The sequence below is a fragment of the Spermophilus citellus genome (genome assembly GCF_964194105.1).
Source record: "Spermophilus citellus genome assembly, chromosome: 3".
NCBI classification, from domain to species: domain Eukaryota; kingdom Metazoa; phylum Chordata; class Mammalia; order Rodentia; family Sciuridae; genus Spermophilus; species Spermophilus citellus.
The window spans coordinates 35058452-35080346 of record NC_138184.1 but is presented as its reverse complement, the minus strand read 5'-3'; the positions used below and the strand labels follow the sequence as shown (position 1 = coordinate 35080346).

Genomic DNA, 21895 nt, shown 5'->3' with positions numbered 1-21895 from the left:
CTCAGTGCTAGCAACTCAGGGAGACCCTGTCTCTAAATAAAATGCAAAATAGGGCTGGGATGTGGCTCAGTGGGCAAGTGCCCCTGAGTTCAATCCCCAGTACCAAAAAAAAAAAAAAGGAATAAAAGAATAAAAAAGGAGAGGGTTTAAGCATGAGAAGTAAAGATGGTTTGGAACAGCCACTATGGAGCCCATAATCTTGATTCAACAGGGAGGAAAGGAATAGGAAGCAATGGCAAAGGCTTGCTGAGAGTCACCAGCGTAAGTCATAGTAAACCCCAGCATAGCTTTATGACTTTGGCCAACAGTTCTTGGCAACTCAAGATGTTACACAACTGCCTGAACACGTGCTCTTCTGTGTGGGAAGAGTGCCAGGCTGGAGAGGCTCAGAGTCCCCTTCTATGGGAAGACTGGCAATCCGGAATGCTAGCATAATATGTATTTGGTAACAAAATCTCATAAACAAAGCAGTTACTGCATACTTTCCTTTAGAGAGTAGTGCAATCAACTCTCTTCTAATCCATCAAGGACTAGATAAAGAAAGGCAACACTTCAGAGGGGAGATCAGCAGAGTGTGACTCCATTGTCACCAATTTCCTTAACAAGCAGAATATCTCTAAGGTAAATATTTTGCTAACTTCCACAACTCAGAAAACTGGATCTTCCTTCTTGAATACTTTCACTAGTATTACCCACAGAATGTTTTCATCCAAACTGAGACACCTGAGACACGTCAGAGAGTAAAACTATAAGAGTGCTATTCTTCATTAACTGGGAGCAATGAGCACATACTGAGACTGATCCAGGCAAAATGGAACAAATGTGGGCTGGCGATGTAGCTCAGTGTTGAACAGGTGTTTAGCATGCTCAAGGCCCCATTTTTAATCCTTAGCAATAAAAAAAATAAAAGGAACAATGGAACAAATGGTTGATTGTTATATGCATATAAACCACACAGAATTGCAAAAGGCAGCTTGGAACCACATGGAACAGCCAGTTCTGTGTGGCTGGTTATGCGGGGGAAAGGATGCTACCTACCCATAAAACTGTGAGCAACAGGGACAGAAAGCCATTTGGAGGATGCTGAGCCACATATCAAAGGGTTGTGGTTAGCTACACCATAACAGCACAAGGTCAGGTTAGAATTCCGCATGAGGAATGAGGTTATTGCTCTAAAGGAAAGATGACCATGAATTCCAGAAGACTCATATCAGAACAGGCTCTGTAGCTCCTTGGTACCAAAACACTTTTATTAAAGGCCAATTTGTGGAAAAGTGATTACTAGGGTAAATGAAAGAAAATATATTCTGATTCAAATAAGAATTCATTAATAAAATGGAATCCACAATAAAAGATCTGAGTAATCTGAGCTTCCTAGTAGCTTAGGAGGATGGGGGCATGAAAAGATACTTCTTGGGGAGAAAAAACTCATGAAAAGTACATAAACACATGAATAACAAAAATGCTCCTGAGATAGTTAACATTGGCAAGAAGAAACAATGATTAATAAGCAATCTTGAGGCTTTCTCAAACTGTGGTGCCCTGGCCAGCAGCCTCATCAGCACCTGAGAACTTATAAAAATGCATATTGTCAGACCCTGACCCAAGCTTACTGAATCAGAAACCATGAGTGATAAAAAGGAAAGATTCAGGACCTCAGAACCCTCCTAAAACCAATGGGGAGGCCCCATGCTCACCTCTAGTTCAGAGTCCCAGCCTAGGGGGGCAGGCAGTCTCTGCCACTGCTACTGAAGCTGCAGTCCTGTTTTCCCATGGTGTCTCTGCAGCCACATGAGAAGGTCCTACTTGTCACCACTGACTTGGGCCTAGTGAGCTGCCTGGCCTTGAACATGCTTGAAAGGTATGGCTAAGTATATACCTCCTTGAACTGGTAATGGTTTAAAATACCAGGTAGCAATGAAAACAGACCAGAGCTCCATCCATTTAACCTCAGATTATACAGCAGAAAAATATAGATTTTCATGTCCCCATTAAATCAGTTCTTTTAAACCTTTGTAAAGAGCAGGTGAGATACTTCCCATATTTGGAAGCCACTGAGTTATGAGAGATGAAAATAAATACATAGATAGAAAGATAAATAACACAGAATATTTCAAAGAAAAGCCCACCCATTTTTCATTTCACCTTTATAACACGTAGAACATACTTTTATTTTTTCCAACCCACCTGATAACATGGATCCCTCATTAGTAGCCTCAGACAAATTAACACTCTCAGAAAATGAATAGATGGGGCTCGATTAACCCACTCTCTGAAAGAAGAAAACAAAAGAGGACATGTTGATGTTTAAAACCCCAAATGACAGTTCATAACAACACACAGCTATGATGGAAAATAAGGAATACATTAAAGGTGAGAGAAGCACTCAGTTACTTTAAGTTTAGTCTTCAGTGGAGACTGTTTTGATGCTTGCACTCTTGTCCCAAATTTATGCAAAATACATGTAAATCATCTTTGTCACTATGAAACAGAAAACCCCAATACGGACTCATACTGACTCAATAATGCATGACACCTCTCAGCCAAAATAAGTAGCTAAAACTTCCAGGAATTAGTTAGGTACAACTTAATTAGAATTTGTGCCCTAACAGTGTCCATTTGAAAAAAAATAATAATACACATAAATTAAGAGAACATTTTTTCTTATTTTTAATAACCACATTTACATATCAACAGGGTGTGTGCACCAAAGAACTTCTCAAGCCTTGGAACTGGACTGGACACTATCATGTTCATTTCCTCTTCCATCTGAGTTCCATAAGGCACTTGCTTTTATCATAGCACACACTGGAAACCCAGCCTCAGAAAAACATGGCACCATCTAAAAGAAGGCAGTACGTACAATCTGATGTTAAAATCAGAAGCTACCTGGAGAAGTTCATGATGGACGTGATAGATGTTGAATAACATTGCGTTTTTCTTGAAATTCTTTAAAAAAATCCCATGGTTCCCCTGGGAGTTCTTTATAGCCCCAGGGCACTTGGATGCTAAGTTTGAAAACACAGTGGTAAGATGTTTTTTTTTTTTTTTTAATTGGTTTCCCCAGAAACAGACCCTGAGATGAAGATTGATTGGTGTATGCAAATGAATAGTTAAGGATATGCTCACAAGAGAGATCAGTAAGAGAGTGGGGGGAACAGGAAGGGGAAGGGGAGAGAGCCAAGCAAGGATGCAAGAATCTCCCACAAACCTCCCCTCACCCTGCTAGGGTCAGTTACCACCCCCCCACCCCACTTCACCCCACCCCAGTTATCTGCACTAAGTAAGGCAAGGGTGCTGGGCTTTCTTTCCTACTGCCAAAGCTGTTGCCATTGGCCGAGGGCTGGGAGGGACCTAGGGAACAAATTCTCAGGCACTCCTCACCTTCTGAGCCTGCAGGCGAAGCAGACTCAACAGAGCTTGAGGGTGGTGCCTGTGCTGTTGGACAGGAAGCACCCAGGCCAAAAGGACAAGGACCTAAAGATTCTGGGCAAAGCACCAACATCATCCCACATTTCTACATTGAGACTCATCAGAACCCCTTGAAATTAAAGTAACAGTCACTGGAGAGTCACATGATGACAGGAACAGAAGGTACAATTACTAAAAGCCAAGCATAGAGATTAAGTAATAAAACTGGGCCTGTTGGGGAGGGTGGGGAGGAATCTGTACTTTTGCTTTAAAAAGTAAAAATGCATTCGGTATCTAAAATACCATCAGCAGTTTTCCAAAGAACTATTTAACCCAAAATATCTCTTCATGGCCATCAAATTCTGCAAGTACCCACTGAAGAGCATGTTGAGGGGCTTCCCAATTATTTCTTTGGCAAAAATGATTTAGTCATGTCCCTTTGAGGGTCTTTAAGGACAGTTGCAATTTTGCTACATCATTGAAAAAGCCAGGCATTACCCTACTTCAGAAGTCACAGGGCCCTGTACCCAGTAGCTGCTCAAATATGCACAAATTGACAAATTCCCTGACTTAACCCAGTGTTACCAAGGCAAGCACCTATGGTCTCAGTTCAGGTACCTTTCACTTAATGAACTTAAACCCAAGGGAATCACAGAGTCATTATGGAGTCCTTTATTTCCACACCTTTATAAACTTTGTGGTTAGCTCATAAGTGGGAAGACCAGGTGGGGGGTAGCCTATGCCCTTCCTGGTCCTGCCTGGCCACCATGAGCCATTTCTTTCATCACTCAGATATATTGTGGTCCAGATTGTATTTGTAGCAAATGTAGTTAAAATGTTACAACTTTTTAGTTGATTCCCAATGTTGCTGCTTCAGAGTGTGCAGAATGCGAGGTACCTTGTGTTCTGGTCAAGGACACTTGTTTCCAATGTACTGTAGCAACAGAGCCCGGACTGGGATGAGCACCTGCAGCTTCCTGAATCTCCGTTTGATTGTTAACATGTCTGACACTGACTTTGTGAGCTCCTCCTTCTAGTCTTCCAAATGGCCAGGCCAAAATCCTTGGTGTTTTTCTTGCTTTCCCTCTTTCCCTCCATCCTTCATCCAATTCTTGAGCAAATCTCCTTTGCTCTACAATCTGACCACTTCTCACCACCTCCCCAACCACCAACCCAGTTCAAGCCATCATACCCTCCTGCTTCGCTTTTTGCAAAAGCCATCTACCTGGGATGCTACCTTTGACCCCTATGTTATTTTTTTTTTACGTCTGCCAAGGTGATCCTTACAAACTCCAAGTTACATCACTCCTCTGCCTAAACCCGCCTCTAACTTCCATCTCACTCAGAATAAAAACCAAAGTCCATACCACCCACAAGGCCCCACAGAATCTAGCATTCCCACGACACCCTCTAACCCTGTCGCCTTCCGCAGATCTTTGCTCGCTCACTCCCAGTCACATTGACCCTCCTCCTATCACATGGACCACAAGACATTGCCTAAAGTACTTCCCATGAGAGCCTTTTGTGGCCTTTCAACACTGGAACTCCAGAAACAATTAGAAGGATGTTCTCCAAAGTGACAGGAGGCCAGTCGTGTGCAACCGTAGTGTTTGCTTGGAACAGAAGTGGCCTTCCGGCACAGACTACTCCTGAGGTGAGGAGGTCAGACTGGCAGGCTGGGCTCTGCACACAGTTGGACCTGCTGCTGTTGAGTGCTGCCCAGCATCACCCATGGGTGGCAGGCTCAGCCGGTGACACTTGTCTTGTGCTGCCCTCCAAACTAGTCCACGGTGGCAATGAAAAATTGGAATAACAAAAACGACCTCAGACTAGTCTATTTCCTCCACTTTCTCCCACCTCCACAGCGGAGCTGGCTTGCATCCAAGAGAGGTTACAGTCCTTTAAAGACCTGCCCCCAGTCATATGGAATCTTTGCTTGAGCTGTAGACTCCAGTCAACCTTCGCTTGGCTTGTCCTATACCTATCCTTAGTCGCCAGTGACAGAATTCAGCTTTGTCTCCTCTGTAGTCCTGAGACATTCAACTCTTCTCTCAAGCCTACACATCTAACACTTGAGTGGATGAGACACCCCCCTGCAGCTGAACCCTACCTGGAAAACAGGAGGAAAATCTGTGGCTTCGGTGGCACCACCCCCATGCCACTGCATTTACCAAGCCACCACTACTTCTTCTGCTTCCTGGGAAGGAAGTTGGTTTAGGGGCTTTTCCCATGGCTTTATCTTCTTACGAATGTTTGAGCCTTCCTAGATTACAGCCCCCAGGAGAAACCTGACGCAGGGCAAGAGGTTCCTACCATCACCTAGGCTCTGGCAAGAGCTGTCCCCCCAACAGCTGCCATTAATGCCCTAGCCTCCTCTGGCCCAGGAACCTTGTCAATGACCCTTCTGCCATGGAGGCAAAGCCTAGTGTCTTTGGAAAACAGAGACAGGACTCAACCCCAGGGCCACCAGGAGGCAAAATTATCCAGGGTAAAACGGGTAACTGCACTACGGTTTATCCTGACTTCAGACCAGGCACACCCTGCTTTGGGGAAAACGTGGCAAATGTGAAATGCATTTTGGAATTAAAACAATCATTGATGGGAGCACTTGTAAAAATATGGTTATTCGGAGGCCCCTATTACAAAAAGAATAACTTTCATCTTTATAAATAGGGAGGTGCTGTGGCTAGCTAAAGGTGGCATGTAGCCCAAACTGTAGTGCAAAGATCCTACATCCCAAAGATCTAACAGAAAGAATGATCGAGTTGCAACAGCTGCTGGCGATGACCTAATGAGGTTGAATGCTGATGGCTTTTCATTATTTAAGAGGAAAATCCATGGGACATTTTAAGAGATGATACATGCTACAAATACGTGTATACTTGGTACTTTTCCTGTTAGCTATAGACAATTTTCATGAAGAAAGTTCATGACCTTTCCTATGTTTTATTCTTATTACAATAAATATTAAAAGGGTTTTTCCCCCTATTTCCTCCCTATCACACAAGAAAAAACAATTCCAGAATTTTTTTTAACTGCTAAAGGAGTGTAAATAAATGAAGATTCCAGAATAATTTTCCAGAATAGTTTCAGAGTTGAAAGTTCAGTTCCAAGCAGATGACTTTTTTGTTTTGTTTTGTTTTGCAATTTTGGGACTGAAGCCCAAAGCTATTAATATTGCTACGTGGTTCTGGCCTCTGCTGTTGTAAATGTAAATAGGATTCCTGGTGTCTGAGTCCTCTGGCTTCTCCCCTCTGTGCACCGACCTCTGAAGGAGCAGTTGCTCCTTCCTTGGCTCCCAGCTGTTAACCCTCAACAAGGACCTGGTGCTGTGGGATGGAGCGCTGCTGTTCAAGGGGAACTGTGTGTGAGATGATATATATACATCTGCTTGCCAAGAGTTGGGGGACTAGGAAACACACAATTCAGGGCAACTAGAGAATGATACAAAATACTGTGACAGGTTGTAAGATAGGTGTCTTCCTTTCACAGAGTCAGCCCTTGGCACTGCCACGAGAATGACCACGGCTGCATCTAAGTAACAGAGCTGGGAGCCTGACTCCCAGTCCACACTCCTGGCCTCTTGCCCCTCCACCTGGGTCCCACACAGGAGCATAACAGAAGAGAGAGTCTCCACGAACATTTAATCTGGGAACAGGCGCTTTCAGCAAAGTGGCCTGCGGGGGTCCTTTGAGGCAGCCCTGAAAAACTCATCTGCCTGCAAAGAGTGTTTCCCTGGAGGACGTGTCTCAAGATAGCAGCCACAGGGGAGCAAATTCATGAGCGGGCAAATATTTCTCCCCTCTTGTGACTGAACTTATGCCACCGCTTTCACAGGACTATTAATACATGGCAGCGTGATCAGCTCCCCACTGCCCTTGCCCGGGACCACCTGGCATTTCCCTGTCAACGTCGGATGCCACTTTTGGCTATCAATATAAAAAGAGAAGGGAGAAGGTCACTATGGATGTAGCATTTGAAAAGAGAAAGTCTACAGGGTTTCTCTTCCTGGCACAGTGGAAGAAACCACTGTGTGACAAGGGAGTTCCGCAGGAAACTCCGTCCTGAGGCTGTAGCATTCATTATACAGTAAAGTTGCAGCTACTGAGATGAACAAGAACCCTGAGTGACCAGAGGTTAACTGAATCTGTGTGCTGATGCGACTGATGGGAAATGGCAGAGGTTCCCATTCCCATTCGCATTGTTAACATGCTTCTCTTTGGCCCCTTACACAGAATAAACACCCTTTTCATGTTGTGGTACTGTTTTTGTTAATGTGCACATATGCAAACAACCTGCCACCTTTGACTCAGTGTTTAAAGGTAGGGGAACCCAAGCGCGTTTCAAAATAAATCTCACCTCAACTTCATAAGACTGAGTCCTATCAGTTGTTTGTTTTGGTTCGGGGTAACTGAAAATGTAAGATTCACATCAAACTTAACATGCAAACTTAACAGAAGCAAGAATGTGTAGGAGGAACTTCATCACAGATGATTACTTAAGGAATCCTCAGACTTGTTTCACTAATTCTCAGTGGTCTCTTGGTCCTTGCACTGTGTTTCCCACTAAACCAAGCCCTGAATGTGCTCCACCCAATGAGAAACCCATCCAGTGGACCACCTGGCCTCTGAAATCGCAAGGATTCTGAGCAGAAGGGATTGGACTCTAGGTCCCTTCTTCTGCATGACTGATGAAGATGTCAAGGAGCCTGTGTGTATTTATTTACTCATCTGCTATCAGCCAAGCACTGTGATAGCCCAGGAGTCCAGCCCAGAACATGTGGCTGCACTCACCAAGACCAATAACAAATAGAAACAAGAATGTGCGTTGGGTGGTGAATGGAGGAACAACAAAGGTTAAAGTTGCATCAAGTACTGGGGGTTCTATTTCAGGATACTCAAGAGAGGGTTCTCTGGTAAGTTTAGCATCTGCATTGAGGAAGAGAGCCTTGTGAAAGTTTTGTTCAGAAGAGCAGAACAGTTAAATACACAGCCCCTGAGGCAGATGCACTGGAGGTTGTGCAAAGAATAGCAAGGAAGTTGGTGAGACTGGAGCAGAGTGAACAAAAATAGAGTTGAGGTCAGAGAGATGCAGGGGCCAGAGCATGAAGGGTCTCGTAGAATGGGAGCTGGGACTTGGAATTTTTTTATTCTGGGAAGTTACTGAAAGGCCTTGAGCAGAAGACTCACGTGATCTGATGGATTTTAAAAGGATATTTCTAGATGCACTGTTGAGAAAAGAGTCTTAAGAGAGCCAAGCATCAAAGGCAGAGAACCCAGTTAGCTTACTGCAATGGTCCAAGCAAGAGATGATGGGCAACATGGACTAGGTTGGTTGGTGGGGAGCACTGAAGCTCAGGTTTTCTCATGAGTCAAGAGAAAAATCAAATAGTCCTGATTTAGGTGCTATTGTTGAGATGCCCAACCAGGAAAGAGTCTTCCAATCAATATGTGAAACACAGGATGCATTTAGAAAGGAAGAGTGCCCTTCTATAGAAGGCTCAGCTTCTCTGAGTGAACTGACGGGGAGTTGAGTGACAGGCGGACTTTCCCAGGGTCTTTAGACATCACTTGATTTTTCAGCTGTGGGAACTCAAGTTCCTGGAATGTGACTGTCACTCACTGTCTGTCTCTCAGAAGCTTGCATACTGATAGCAAACTGTGATTTATTCCTTTGGCCAAGTTTGTAACTGGCTCTGGTGGTCCAAGAACAAGCAGTTCTTTTCTGGGAAGGTGGGAACATTTTAATTTCATGCCTATTGGACATCAAAGTAGATGAGTTTTGTAAGAAGCAGCAGCAAGCAGTAGTAAAGAATGAACATGAACATGACTACCAAAGGGATACTTTTCCCTGGTGCAAACTCAAAAAAAAAAAAAAAACTTTTTCAAATGTGCTTTGATTAGTGTATCACAAATTAGAACACTTTTCATTATATAGAAATGTTCTAATTAAGAGTGGCTATTGATGATTAACTACACAATTAAAATTGTTTACACAGGAAAAAAAAAAGAAACCAGGGAATCAGAAAGGCATAGGAATAAAGAGTACCAGCCAAGATTTTGCCCTAGGATCTTGGACTTAAATTCTCAGCTCCTTCATCTACCCAATGAGACAGACTGGATTTCTTCAAAGTCCGTCCCACCTCTATAAAATTTAGCGGAGTTTTTTGTTTTATTTTGTTTTGATTTGTGTGTGTGTGTGTGTGTGTGTGTGTGTGTGTGTGTGTGTGTATGTGGTGCTGGAGATTGAACCCAGTGCCTTGTGCATGTGAGGCAAAGCACTCTACAAACTGAGCTATATCCCCAGCCCCAAATTGAGGTTTTTTTTGTACACATGTGTGCACATGCATGTGTGTGTGCACTTTAAATGCAGGACAGACTCTAAATAACATTTATGAGAAATAAAATTTAAGAACTAGACTTTTGCTCCAAGTTCACTTACAAGAAGAGGAGGCATCATTTTTTGCTCAAGGACTACATGAGATCCTAGGTTCTTAAAGCTAATTTTCTTCATCTCTACATTTAAAATGGTAAAGCTTAGAGCAAAAGACAGAGAAACCAAAAAGGCCTCTCCTAATCTTGGTTATTTTAAACAGATTCTTAATGTCCCATCTTGTCATCGTCCTTATTAATGCCCTCTTATTTGATGGTCAAGTGACCTAACTCCGCCGGGGCCTCACTTGTCGGATTCTGTCAGTTAGGCACCATCACTTTCAATAACTTCACGAAACCCTACATCCTTAGCCAGATGTGCAAGTTCACTTCACAAGTTAAATGGTGTTTGCCTGGTATCACAGAATCTGCCTTCAGCAAAGAATAAACCAAGGAAGAGAGAGCACAGAGAAAGAGATACATAGAAGAGCTATTCATACAGAGGTCAATTTTCTAAGTGGCCAGTGAACAGAGAATATGTCAACGTTGTGACAACTTTTACTTCCCCTATGCAACCTCATAACAACCTGGTCCTGGAGCCCAGGCACCCTTTATATTTTCCTGTTCAAGCAGATGAGAGGGGAAGAGTGTGAACATATCTATTAATAATAGGCTGTACTATAAACAAATGATGTTACGGCAGAAAGAAAGGTTAGAAGAGGAAAATTTCTTCCCATGTCCTGCCATGCATTGAGGCTAGCTAGCTGGCATTGTGCAACCTCGGGTTCACGGGCGGGACTTTCTCTTGCCCTTTCAGATTTACCATGAGGCATTTGCACTGTTACCTTATCTGACTCTGGATTAACAAGTCCTGTCTCGTTTCAGATGCCACTTGGCAGGTTCATTTCTGAGAATGGGGAAGTAATTACTGGTCAATCTGAGGAAAAGTACCTAGAAAGGAAGGGTCCATGGGTGTGGGGGAGGGAAGGGGAGGACTGTAGGTGGGGAGAATGAAATAGAAGAGAAACACCACCACCATCAATTGGGTAGAAATTGAGGGAAGGATTGGAAGCGGGGGTCACATTGTGCTGAGGAGTCTATATTTCCAATCAGTCATAAGTTCAGGGTAAGACTGTGTAGTGTTAACATCCTAAATATGCCCAGTCTTGTCCAGAACCAGAACTGGACAGAGGACTGAAGTTCCCACTCCCAATCTCATCCAGCCTTTAGTGCTTAATAAAAATGGTATATATTTACCAATTTTCCCTTGTTTTGGGGTAGTGGGCAATTTCTGACCAGAGTAGATTTTGAGTCCCTGGGAAGAGAGAGACCACACGTCTATTCATCTTTATATAGTCACCCTTTCTTCCTTCACCATTCTTCCTTTTCTTACAGACAGTAATTTGTGATAGCATCAGTTTGTTTGATTAATCAAATCTAAGCCTTCTATCCAAAATGAATACAATACCAAACTGGATGTTCACAAAGGAAGGAAATAGGAAGCCATATCAGAAAAAGCCCTGAGATGTAAGTCTAAAGTTAGAGGGGAAGGAAAAAAAATAAAAAGATGGTCCTGGCCATCTTAGCAAGGTTGCATGAGGTGAGGGACAATGGAAGACCTTTGTACTTAAGCCATCTTTTACCCAATCCTTCTTTTAGAACAGAAATGAACACAGCAATCTTTCAGCAGCCAAAGGATGACATAAAAGGATGCTCTTGATGTTCAACATTCCTAAATTCCTTCTCGTACTATGAAAGCAAAGAGACTCACAATTATCTCTTCCTAGTTTGAAGACTTCCAGGGACTGCTCATATTACAATAAAGTAATCCATCCAACCTAACATGCCCCATTAATCACTAAGAATAAGACATCTCTTGACTTCAGAACGGTTAGGATCTTTTTTAATTGGCGGATGCTCTCCCTTGCCCAATTATTTCCCCTAACAATTTCTGCATCTACTGCCTTCCCCCAAAGTACAGATCTGACAAATGGTTTATGGACATCCTTTGGAAAGTCCATCCATTTGGCAGTCACTCTGCAGTAATTTCATATGCAACACTAAATGACCCCATCCAAAATATCAAGTCACGAGGCCACCACTTAGTCACATATTTAGTAGCTGGCTCTCCATGGAGGATGCATCAGGACACCGTTCTCCTTAAAATCAGCTACTGCATGGGGCAAAGTCAAAGTGTTATTTTGATCCAGGAATTAAATTATTAATACTCCTATTTTTATTTTTCATGATAGGAGTAGTTTTTCTCCTTCTCACGAAGACAGAAGTCAGATATCTCAAAGTCCCACTGAAGAAGATTTAAGTTTCTTCATCAACATATTTTTACTTGATCTTCTGGGAAAGGTTAAAGGGCAGGTCCAACCATGACAGGATGTTGGGAGCCTTCTTCATGTGCATCAGCTCTCCTGTGAAGCACCTCAGAATGATAAAAAATTCAATCCTGACAGCTCTAGGGCCAGCTGAAGGCTACCTGAATGCCCTGATATTTATGAGAGAGAATCCAGAGTATGTATCAACTGATCCTTCCTCTACGTCCCAGTTGCCACACCTGTGTTAGGATAGGTCTAAGAACAAAGGGGACAGCATTTGATTTGGTCCTGAGAAGCAATGTCTTCAGGGGGCTGTGACTGGATGTTGCACGCTCATCCTTTCTTTCTTCAAGGTCAAGGCTGGGGCAGTTCCTTTAATCAGTCATTGTATGAACTGCAAAAGTGTACCTGAAGGATGTCATCCATGGTGTAACCCAACATGTCTTTCATTAGGACCCCACAATAAACTCCTCCTTGAGTATCCAAATTCAAAATAAGGAAATTAAGGAAAACAATGTAACTTGAGTGTCTTCCCACTTTACCTTACCTGTCACCAAACTCAGCTAGATTCAGGACATAACCAGAGTGATATTAATGAGATTAAATGCAACACCTACTTATTTGCCTCCTTCTAAATGGCCTTTGCTCTATTTCATCCTCTTATTACATGTTCTTGTAAGTTGCTTCAAATCACATTCTGTGTACAAGATATATGAAATATGCCTTTCTTGGGTAACAGTCTACCTTTCCAAGGACAGTCTTACCTGCATATGAGTCTATTTTTCACCAAGGCTGTAAAGATCTCCTGAAATAACACATGCTGGGGATGTTTGCTGAAATTCCTTTCATTCTTGTAGTTTATACTGAGATGAAACAAACAGAAGAACATTTTGAAATAAAAATTACTTAGGATGTCTCAAAAAGTTACTAATGCAACACAAATACCTTGTATACTCAAGGCAACTATTGAAGGATTCTTGAGGTTTAACCCTGCTAAAGGCAAGATAGGAACTAGAAATTCAATTGTAAAATTAACGATGAAGAATATAGTCAAGCATATGCCTTTCATCTTACCATATTAATTAAATTGTTCCTTACAAACACTTAACAGCTAAAATTGGTCAGAGGGGAAAAAATGGAATATGGAGAGAAAAAAATGTCTGGGGCCATTATCTAGATGGATTGCACCAGGCAAACAAGAATCCCTTCCATTCTCTTTCTACTCACCCTCAACCCCCACCAGCCACTTTAGCTATGAATACCAATGGTGGTCACAAGTATTTCTTTGTAGATAACAGGAATTTATTAACAGTCTACACTCCATCAGCCTTAGTGACTGCTTGATTGTTATTGTTTATGTTTCATGTATATGTGTTTTTAATACAATTTTGGAAATATTCAGATTCCAGGTTCTTTTTGCTGATGTAAGAGCCTATCAAAGAGGTTAAAAATAGCCTCATTGCATTCCACTTTAATCCTAGAAGAGGATAAAAGACAATGCACATAAGGGTCACGTTGCTGTGGTATGTGTAATATTTTGGTGCATATTAAAATAGGCTAGTTTTGAGATCTAGGCCAAATAAGCTGGAATTACATGAATATACCCTCTTGAAGGCAAGTTCTATAACCTTGTGTCATCATTTGTAACGATCTGCCTTTGAAGCCTTTTAGATGTCATTAGCCTGCATGTAAGTCCCCACCCTAGCTAGGGGAGGGCTGTCCTGATTTCTTAGTACATGGACACGGGCAAACTGGATAAGTAACAATAACCATTTATTGTTCCTCACTGAAGACATATTTTAAAACTATGAACCCACGTCATGTCATGCGGATTATTGGACTAATTAAATTCATTGAGTGATAGGAAAAACAATCGAGGCCCCAATAAATAAATGGTCATTCTAGAATATGCATATCAATATTTCATGCCATTCATTATTTACATGATGGCACTTAGTGCCAAATGACCTAAGCACATTGTAGAACTGAGAGAACCAGCTCCTGGAAGGGGAGTGGCCCATGAGAATGCCCAGCTTCCCGGAGGTCTACATGGCAACAGAAATCAACACAGGCTGACACTTGCAGTGTGGCAGGTGAGGTGCTCTCCCTGCAACTGAAAACCTGGTTGCTTTGACTACCACATTTTTTTTAGCCACCACATCTGTTCACAGCAACTGATTCTTCTATTTCTTCTCATTACTGGAAAGATGTAGATTGACCAAAGACTCAGCAAAGCTCAGAATCAGCCTGGCCAGGTCACAACCTGGAACCACTTCCTCGTTGAGCAAATGCCAACTGTAAGTTAGCACAGTGTCCTGAAAGTCCCAGGTCAGTTCCACCTGTGACCATTAAGCCTGTTATTTATGCATTATTTCTGGGAATGGTTGAAGTTCTTAACTAAAAAGATTAAACCGAGGATCTCCATGGGAAATTTTGAAAACAGATTTTAAATGGTAGCTCCTGTCATACACATTAAGAAGCTATGGAGAACAGGTTGCTGGAGGCACAGGAGATTTCTTACCTAAAATTTTCAAGTTCAACAGCTTCTGTGGACTCGTGCCACTGACCTCGAGCTCTGTGTCCACCCGCCTTGATGGCGGGCTCAGACTTCGTCATGCTATTTTGGGCACTATCAAAGTTAATGGCTGGAAGCTACAGAAATAGAAGCACAGAGTACGTGCGTGAGGATCACAATTCAGCACAGGATAAAGAAAGTAACAAAATGGGGGGAGGCAGAGGGGAGGCCAAAGAGCACAAGGATTTTCCAGGTCAATAAGTAAGATGACAGCCCTGTTAACTGGAGGGGTTTTCTGAGAGTTGAGCATCTTTGACTTAAAACATTTACTCTCTACCTTACACTATTTTTAATTCATAGCTGACAATACTACTTGTCATATCTTATGGTTACTTATTATTTTCAGTCTCCTTTGCTTATCTTTTTTTTTTTTTTGGAGGGGCAGAGGTGGGGGCGGGGAGGATGCCAGGGAATGAACTCGGGTGCTCAACCACTGTAGCACATCCCCAGCTCAATTTTGTGTTTTATTTAGAAACAGGGTCTCAATGAGTTGCTTAGCGCCTCACCATTGCTCAGGCTGACTTTGAACTCGTGATCCTCCTTCCTCAGCCTCCTGAGCTGCTGGGATTACAGGCATAAACTACACCCCTGGCATTCCCTTGCTTATAATATCAGGAAACTTGTCCATTTTGGTTCAATGCTGTTTACCCAGCACTTGGTGCAATGCTGGGGACACAGGTCTGAGATGAGGCCTAGGCATCAGGGGATTTTGAAGCTTCTTGTGTGTTTTAGCTGCGGACCTGGAGAGTTTCTGGGTCCAGGGAGATCACTCTGGCATAGTGTGATGTGCCCAGACTGAGAAGGAGTCATCACATATGCATTCCATCTTCCACATTAGCCAAATATACACACCGCTTACCAGGTAGTGGGGATATGTTGATAAGTGAGAATCTATCACTTTTAATCAGTCTGAACATCCAATAGTATTTGTGAAAGACATTAAAATACTTATAAAAGTTCATCATAAGAAAAATAAAATTTAGCCAGGTGCAGTGACATCCAGAAACTTAGGAGGCTGAGGCAGGAGGATCGCAAATTCAAAGCCAGCCTCAGCAACTTAGCAAGACCCTGTATCAGTGGTGAAGCACCCTGGGTTAAAAACCTAGTATAAAAGAAAAAGAAAGAAAATCTGTTTAAATTAACCACAACAGCATGTCTCCATTTACCGAATGAACTGGAGAGTGACTCATATAATAAGTTGTCAAGTTATCAGTATTCAAATAGTTTCTCTTACCAATACTTACTATATCTGAGATAACCTGAGATTTATTTCTGATACCACATAAAATTAAGCATGGTATGGATAAATATCTTTTCCAAAGTACAAGTGAAGAGTGTTGTATAATTAATTATTACAAATGAGGTAAACAGAGGGTAATAGAACAAAAGAAAAGACACATTTTCAATAAATGATTACATTCTATATAATGACAAAATAAAGCACTTGTTGTCTTATTCCACTGAGATAGTTGATAGAAATCAACATGGAAACATTATTTCCATATCCAAAGAGAATATTCCTGACTCCCCAAAAGGTGCTCATCTTCTAGAAAAAAATACATTCTAAAAAGGACATTGTTTTATAGCTCACCAAAAAAAAAAAAAAAAAAAAAATCCTTCCTCATACACCAACCACGGTTGAATTTTCAAAATATTAATAAAAAGGGCTAGAGCGTGGCTCAGTGGTAGAGCACTTGCTTATCATTCAAGAAGCTCTGGGTTCAATCCCTGGCACTACACACACAAACATATCAAACATTCCATCAGGTAAAACTTACCTTTCTATTTCAGTTCAGTCAGTGAAACCACAATATGCCATGGACACTGGAGGCAGCACTGTTTAGTGGTTAGGAGAACAAACTCTCTGATCAGCTCTGTGGGAGTCAATCCACCATGAGCTAGCTGTATGATTTGGGGAAATTTTCTTAATCTCTCTGTGCCTTAGTTTTTACATCATTAAAATAGAAATGATAATAGTAGTAATAGGACTGGGGCTGGGGCTCCGTGGTAGAGCTTTTGCCTTGCATGTGTGAGGCTCTGGGTTCGATCCTTAACACCACATAAGAATAAATAAATAAAGATATTAAAATATATATATATATATATATTAAAAAATAGTAGTAGTACTAGTAGCAGAAGTAGTATGTATGTATGTCAGAGTCATCGTGAAAGTTAAATGAATTACTATTTATAAGGCACTTGCTTTGTGCCAGGTATACTTCTACCTCTTTGCCAATACTCTTTCAATCCTCATAATTATTCCCATTGTTCAGATGAATTTGCCAAATAAATCAAATGCGTCATTAGGTGATTTTCAGATCTGAACTGATGACCCAAATGATATTAGACACAAAGCCACAGCAACAAGCAAATTTTCCTGTGTTAACACGAAATGTTACAACAGAGAGAAAATAGGAAGCAGGTTTTCCAGATCCAAGGAATTTCAGATCCCCTTGCCACTGGCACGGTTCCTAGAATACTGTTTGCAAGAGAGAAAAGTAGCCAAGACAGAGAAAGCAAACTCAAGCCACCAAAGGAGAGGGCAGAAAGTTTCCATGTCCAGCGGTCATCGCCCTGGTGGGCAAAACAGGCAGCCAGTGTTGGGAATCAACTCATGGAGCTTCAGTGGATAAGATGAACTTGGCATCCATAGGTGCAACTTACACTTTTTTGTTGAACCCGGAACTCAATGGTATTGTTAATACTAGCACATATCAATTGTACAAATTAATGGGTTTCATTGTGACATTTCCATACATGCATATAATGTGCTTTGATCATATTCACCCTTTCTATGACCCTCTCTTACCCCCCTCCGCCCTGGAAAGACCACAGCTTAACAATAGGAACCTTGAAACAACCCATCCACTTCAGATGAAAGCAATGTGAGTTCAGAACCCTGGAGCATGTTCCCTTGCCTCCTCAATGCCTCAGACCTGCTGGTTATCTGACCTGTGGGTATCTGACCTCTCCATGCCTGGGCATGTGCAGCCTGTAACTGATCACGTTCCAGGGCTCAGTTCAAACAGCCTCCTGGTGAGCACTTATCCATGCCTTCCTGGGGAGAGCTTACCTCTCCTCTTACAACACTTATCACAGTCTAGTACAATGTCCAGTTTACAAATCAGCGTTCTGGCTTTGAATTCAGCCACCCTGTAGGGAGCGTCACCTCTAACAAATCCTGGCATATAGTAGATACTCAAATAGGAAGCGGCTGAATGAATGCCCATTTCGTTCCCAGACAACTAACTCATCTGAAACCACCTCCAGATGAGTTCACCCAATCAGCACACTTGTTGCAGACACATGGTGTGCCAGACATTGTATGAGAATCTGGATATACAGTCATCAGAACAGCCATGGCCTCTGCCATCAAGGATCTTATAGTCCCCCAGGTGGTGGGAAATTGCAGACAGTAAGCAGGCTTGAGAGACACACTGCAGAATTAGTGAACAGGGGTTTGTCGAGGTGGAAAATAAAGGAGGAAGCTCAGGCACTATGGACCAGAATGGAAAGTAGAAAAGAACAGCGAATGCATGCTCAGCTGGAAGGTACCTGTGTAGCTAACGTGGAGAGCAAGCTCTGCAGACACAGGGAGCATACAGTCAGGACAAAGAGCAAAGGCAGAGCCCAATAACACAACGAAACAATGAGGGACATGGCCTGGCTCATCAGAGATCCAGCTAGAGAAGCATTCAGTTCTCTACAACTCTGCCTGAACCCACAGGGTAGATTTCCTCTGTAACCAGCAATTGGTCATCTTGACCCATTTGCAAAAAGAAAGAAAGGGGGAAAAAAAAACCCAGGCCATATCATATCTTATTACAGCATAAATTCAGGTGAATGGGACTTAATCTCAAATTTCCTTTCCAAATTGACTGCTAAAAATCTCAGAGCCAAATTTGAGAACTACTCACATATTTTATTGGGCATTTCTGCCTTATCCCAACTCTACTGTGCTCCCAGCCTTTGTTTTACTTTTATTGTTGGTCCTGTTTTTAATTTGATTTAGGGTAACCCATCATACTTCATGCATATTGGACGGCAGGATCAAGTGAGCCAGCAGGGCTCACCATTGGACGGCTCTTCTTGGGGGATGGGGGAGTTAGTCTTTGGAGCCGGGGCCACTCCCAACACTTACAGACTCCTTACATTCTCTCTGGAACAAGCAAAGGTATAAATAAATTCTCGAGTTACCTTCTCCAGAATATTCCTTCTGCTATAAATCTCTCCACACTATTTTATGAAATAAGAATACGTACTCAGAATAACACTTATTAGTTCAGAATTACAAATGTGTGAAAGTTTTATAAACAGAATTAGGCATAAATCTTGTGAGCCTTGGGAACCTTCATCCAATTGAAGACAGTTATTTTCATTTTGTTTTCCTTATAGCTATCTACTTTCTGAATAATTCAAGCATTACAAATATGTGTTTCTGTTTGTGTGAAATATTTAACAAAAAGATATGCCATGTGAACGTGTCAGACAACGGATGGCCAATTCCAAAGATGGCTAAAAGGGAGAAATCGTTAAATTAACTTTAATTAAGCCTTCCAGGTGTCAAGAAGGAAGTGTAGAATGGGGACAAAATAGAACTATTAAGGATGAACTTCAAAGTTCATCCTTTGAGCTAAAAAACCAACAAGAACCAAGACACCACCATCATATTTCTTTTGCCTGGATCAGGGGCTTGTACATATTCATGGGGTGTCACAATTCAGTTAGGAAAAAAAAAATAACCCCAAACTCACTGAATTAGAGGATACAGTGAACCAGAGAGAGAAGTCAATATTGCTGGCACTGGGAAATGTCCATCTTGTTAGGAAATAAGATACGTGGACAAGACTTTCCAAAGTGAGAGGAAAAATAATGCTTTGCTGGTGAGAGAGCTGCCTTGGGAAGACAGTGGTCACTTTGGGCATGGCAGATATGCGGAGGTGGTATCATGAGATGTGGGTTTGGGAAATAGGTTAGAACTCATAGGGAAGAAATCTGGGAGAAGAGAATAGTAAAAAACAAAGAATAGAAGTCTTCGGTATTAGGATTACATCGCAGAAAGCACAATGGGAATCAATGAGAGCAACCAAAACAAAAATGTCCCACCAAAGTCTTAAAATTCTCTCCAAGGAAGCATGGGTTTCAGATTATTTTGGCAGTACAGAGACAGACAAAGGGCAGAGTGACTGCTGAAATAGGTACACAAGAAGAAAGTTTTTACCCAGGGCTGTAGCATTAATAACAGAGAAGAATGGGCTCACAGAGGAAAGGTATTTTTTTTTTTACTGCAAATCGATGCTCACCAACAATTTCTTTTAACTATAATTTTATTTTCCAACACATTTAAAAGATATCTCAGGGCTGGGGATGTGGCTCAAGCAGTAGCGTGCTCGCCTGGCATGTGTGTGGCCTGGGTTCGATCCTCAGCACCACATACAAACAAAGATGTTGTGTCCGCCAAAATAATAAAAAAAGAAAACTAAAAAATTAAAATTCAATAAATAAATAAATAAATGAAAGATATCTCAATGGTTAGAGACACGTGTTGCAAAGTGGGAGTGCCTGGTCCAGAACTATGACCTTTGGAAATCCTTTAATGTCTCTGTGCCTTAGTTTCCTCATCTGTAAAAAGGGTATTTGTAAATTATTAAGCAAGATAATGCAGGTAGAGCACAGGTACATAGTAAGTGTTCCCTAACTATATCATTATTCGGCCTTCATATGCCATCAAATCATTAGAAAATCAGTCTATAGTATAAATAGATACATAAAAATGCTATAGTTCTCTGATAAGTTTGGTTGATGAAACAAAAACCCTTAAGGTTGGCATTATTAACCACATGGGCTCTTAAACAAAATTGACCTAAACAATTATAATTTAATAGACTTTGGAGCCAGAAGACGAGGGTTGAAGTTCCATCCCTGCCATTTACTAGTTGTGAGCGCTACATAGCTGTAATTGTTGTTATTAGCATTGCTACTTTGTTCCCAAACCTCCTTGAACAGCTTCTAATATCTCATGACTTTCCAAAGTCTTCATAGAAACAAAACCAAAAAGAAAAGTTTCGAGATAAATTAAAGTGGGAGTACCATTCCTTCCTTTGCTGTTCAAAATAACCAAAGCTCACTCCTCTCTCCTTTTTGGTGGGATATGATTAGCCCCAAGCCCCAAAGCTGCACCATTAACAGCAAGGGCAGGAGCAGAGGGAGGAGGAGGAGGAGGAAAACGAGGTAACCATGCTTTGGAAAAACCAATTTCCATGAAGCTCTGAAGAGGCCGATTTGGGCATTCGATAAAAGAGTTTGCTGATTATAGAGTGAAGAGTAAAAGCTTTGCTCGAGAGGATCCGTGGGGATGAGCAGAGGAGAAAGGCAAGGCGCCCGCAGGAGAGGAGGATGAAAAAGCTGTAGATGCCAAGTCTTGGCAGGGCCTGAACCAGGAACGAGAGAAACAGCCAGATGAAGCAAGAGAAGACACGCTAAGAAAGAACAAAGAAACTGGACATATCGTGCTTGTAAAGATGTTAAATGGATCCCTTTGGAAACACCTGATTCTCTTTTATTAAATCATGCACATTCTTTGGAAAAAAAAAAAAAAAAACTACCTGTTGTTTGCTTGATTGAACGTTCAAAAGGCACCGGAGTCTTTTAAGATCTGAATAGTCCCTAGGAGAGAAAATACCATAACGTCAACCAACAGAAAGCGCCAGGTGAATGGGGTCATATTACCCACTGGTGACACTGCTACTTGCAGGCCTGCTTTATAGACCAACTCGGACACACCCACCATTTTTCCCTTGGAACTCCACAAAGGGTCAAATGTTTCAGTGGGCACTGTAACCGCAATAGCAGTTGTTAGGAGTCTACACTATTTCTCAAAAAGCTATTCAATCTGCTCAATAGTCACTGCCTCGGTAAAGAGCATATGGGGTTACCTGCTGGCGACTCCTTGCTGTTTTTTATCAGTTGATTTTTCTGTGGTCTTCACCTTTTTGTCTGGATCAGGCATTGTAAACCATCAATGCCCCAGAATTAACATCGCATTCCTTTCAAAGTAAAACGGAGGGAAAAATGTGAGTTGGTTTGGGTGAATCAGAACATTCTCGTTTAATACAGACAATCACTTACAACATCTATTTTAACATGCAAACACTCATATCTATTTCTAATACAAGAACAAAAGTGTTCACATGGATACCCTCTCTCTTCAA

At 41.8% G+C, this 21895-nt stretch overlaps 1 protein-coding gene across 3 annotated transcripts in view; it reads right to left on the bottom strand.

The window, feature by feature from the left end:
- The window catches only part of NEK10 (NIMA related kinase 10), a 215411-nt gene that overhangs the window by 179141 nt on the left and 14375 nt on the right, over positions 1 to 21895 (bottom strand). For all 3 annotated transcript variants that reach the window (XM_081285043.1, XM_081285041.1, XM_081285042.1), the window contains exons 2-6: positions 21620 to 21730; positions 21290 to 21350; positions 14631 to 14761; positions 12874 to 12972; positions 2188 to 2272 (exon numbers count right to left, since the gene is read on the bottom strand). In XM_081285043.1, the coding sequence (XP_081141169.1) occupies positions 2188 to 2272; positions 12874 to 12972; positions 14631 to 14761; positions 21290 to 21350; positions 21620 to 21693 (450 nt within the window). In that variant the 5' untranslated portion in view covers positions 21694 to 21730. The remainder of the gene's footprint in view (positions 1 to 2187; positions 2273 to 12873; positions 12973 to 14630; positions 14762 to 21289; positions 21351 to 21619; positions 21731 to 21895) is intronic.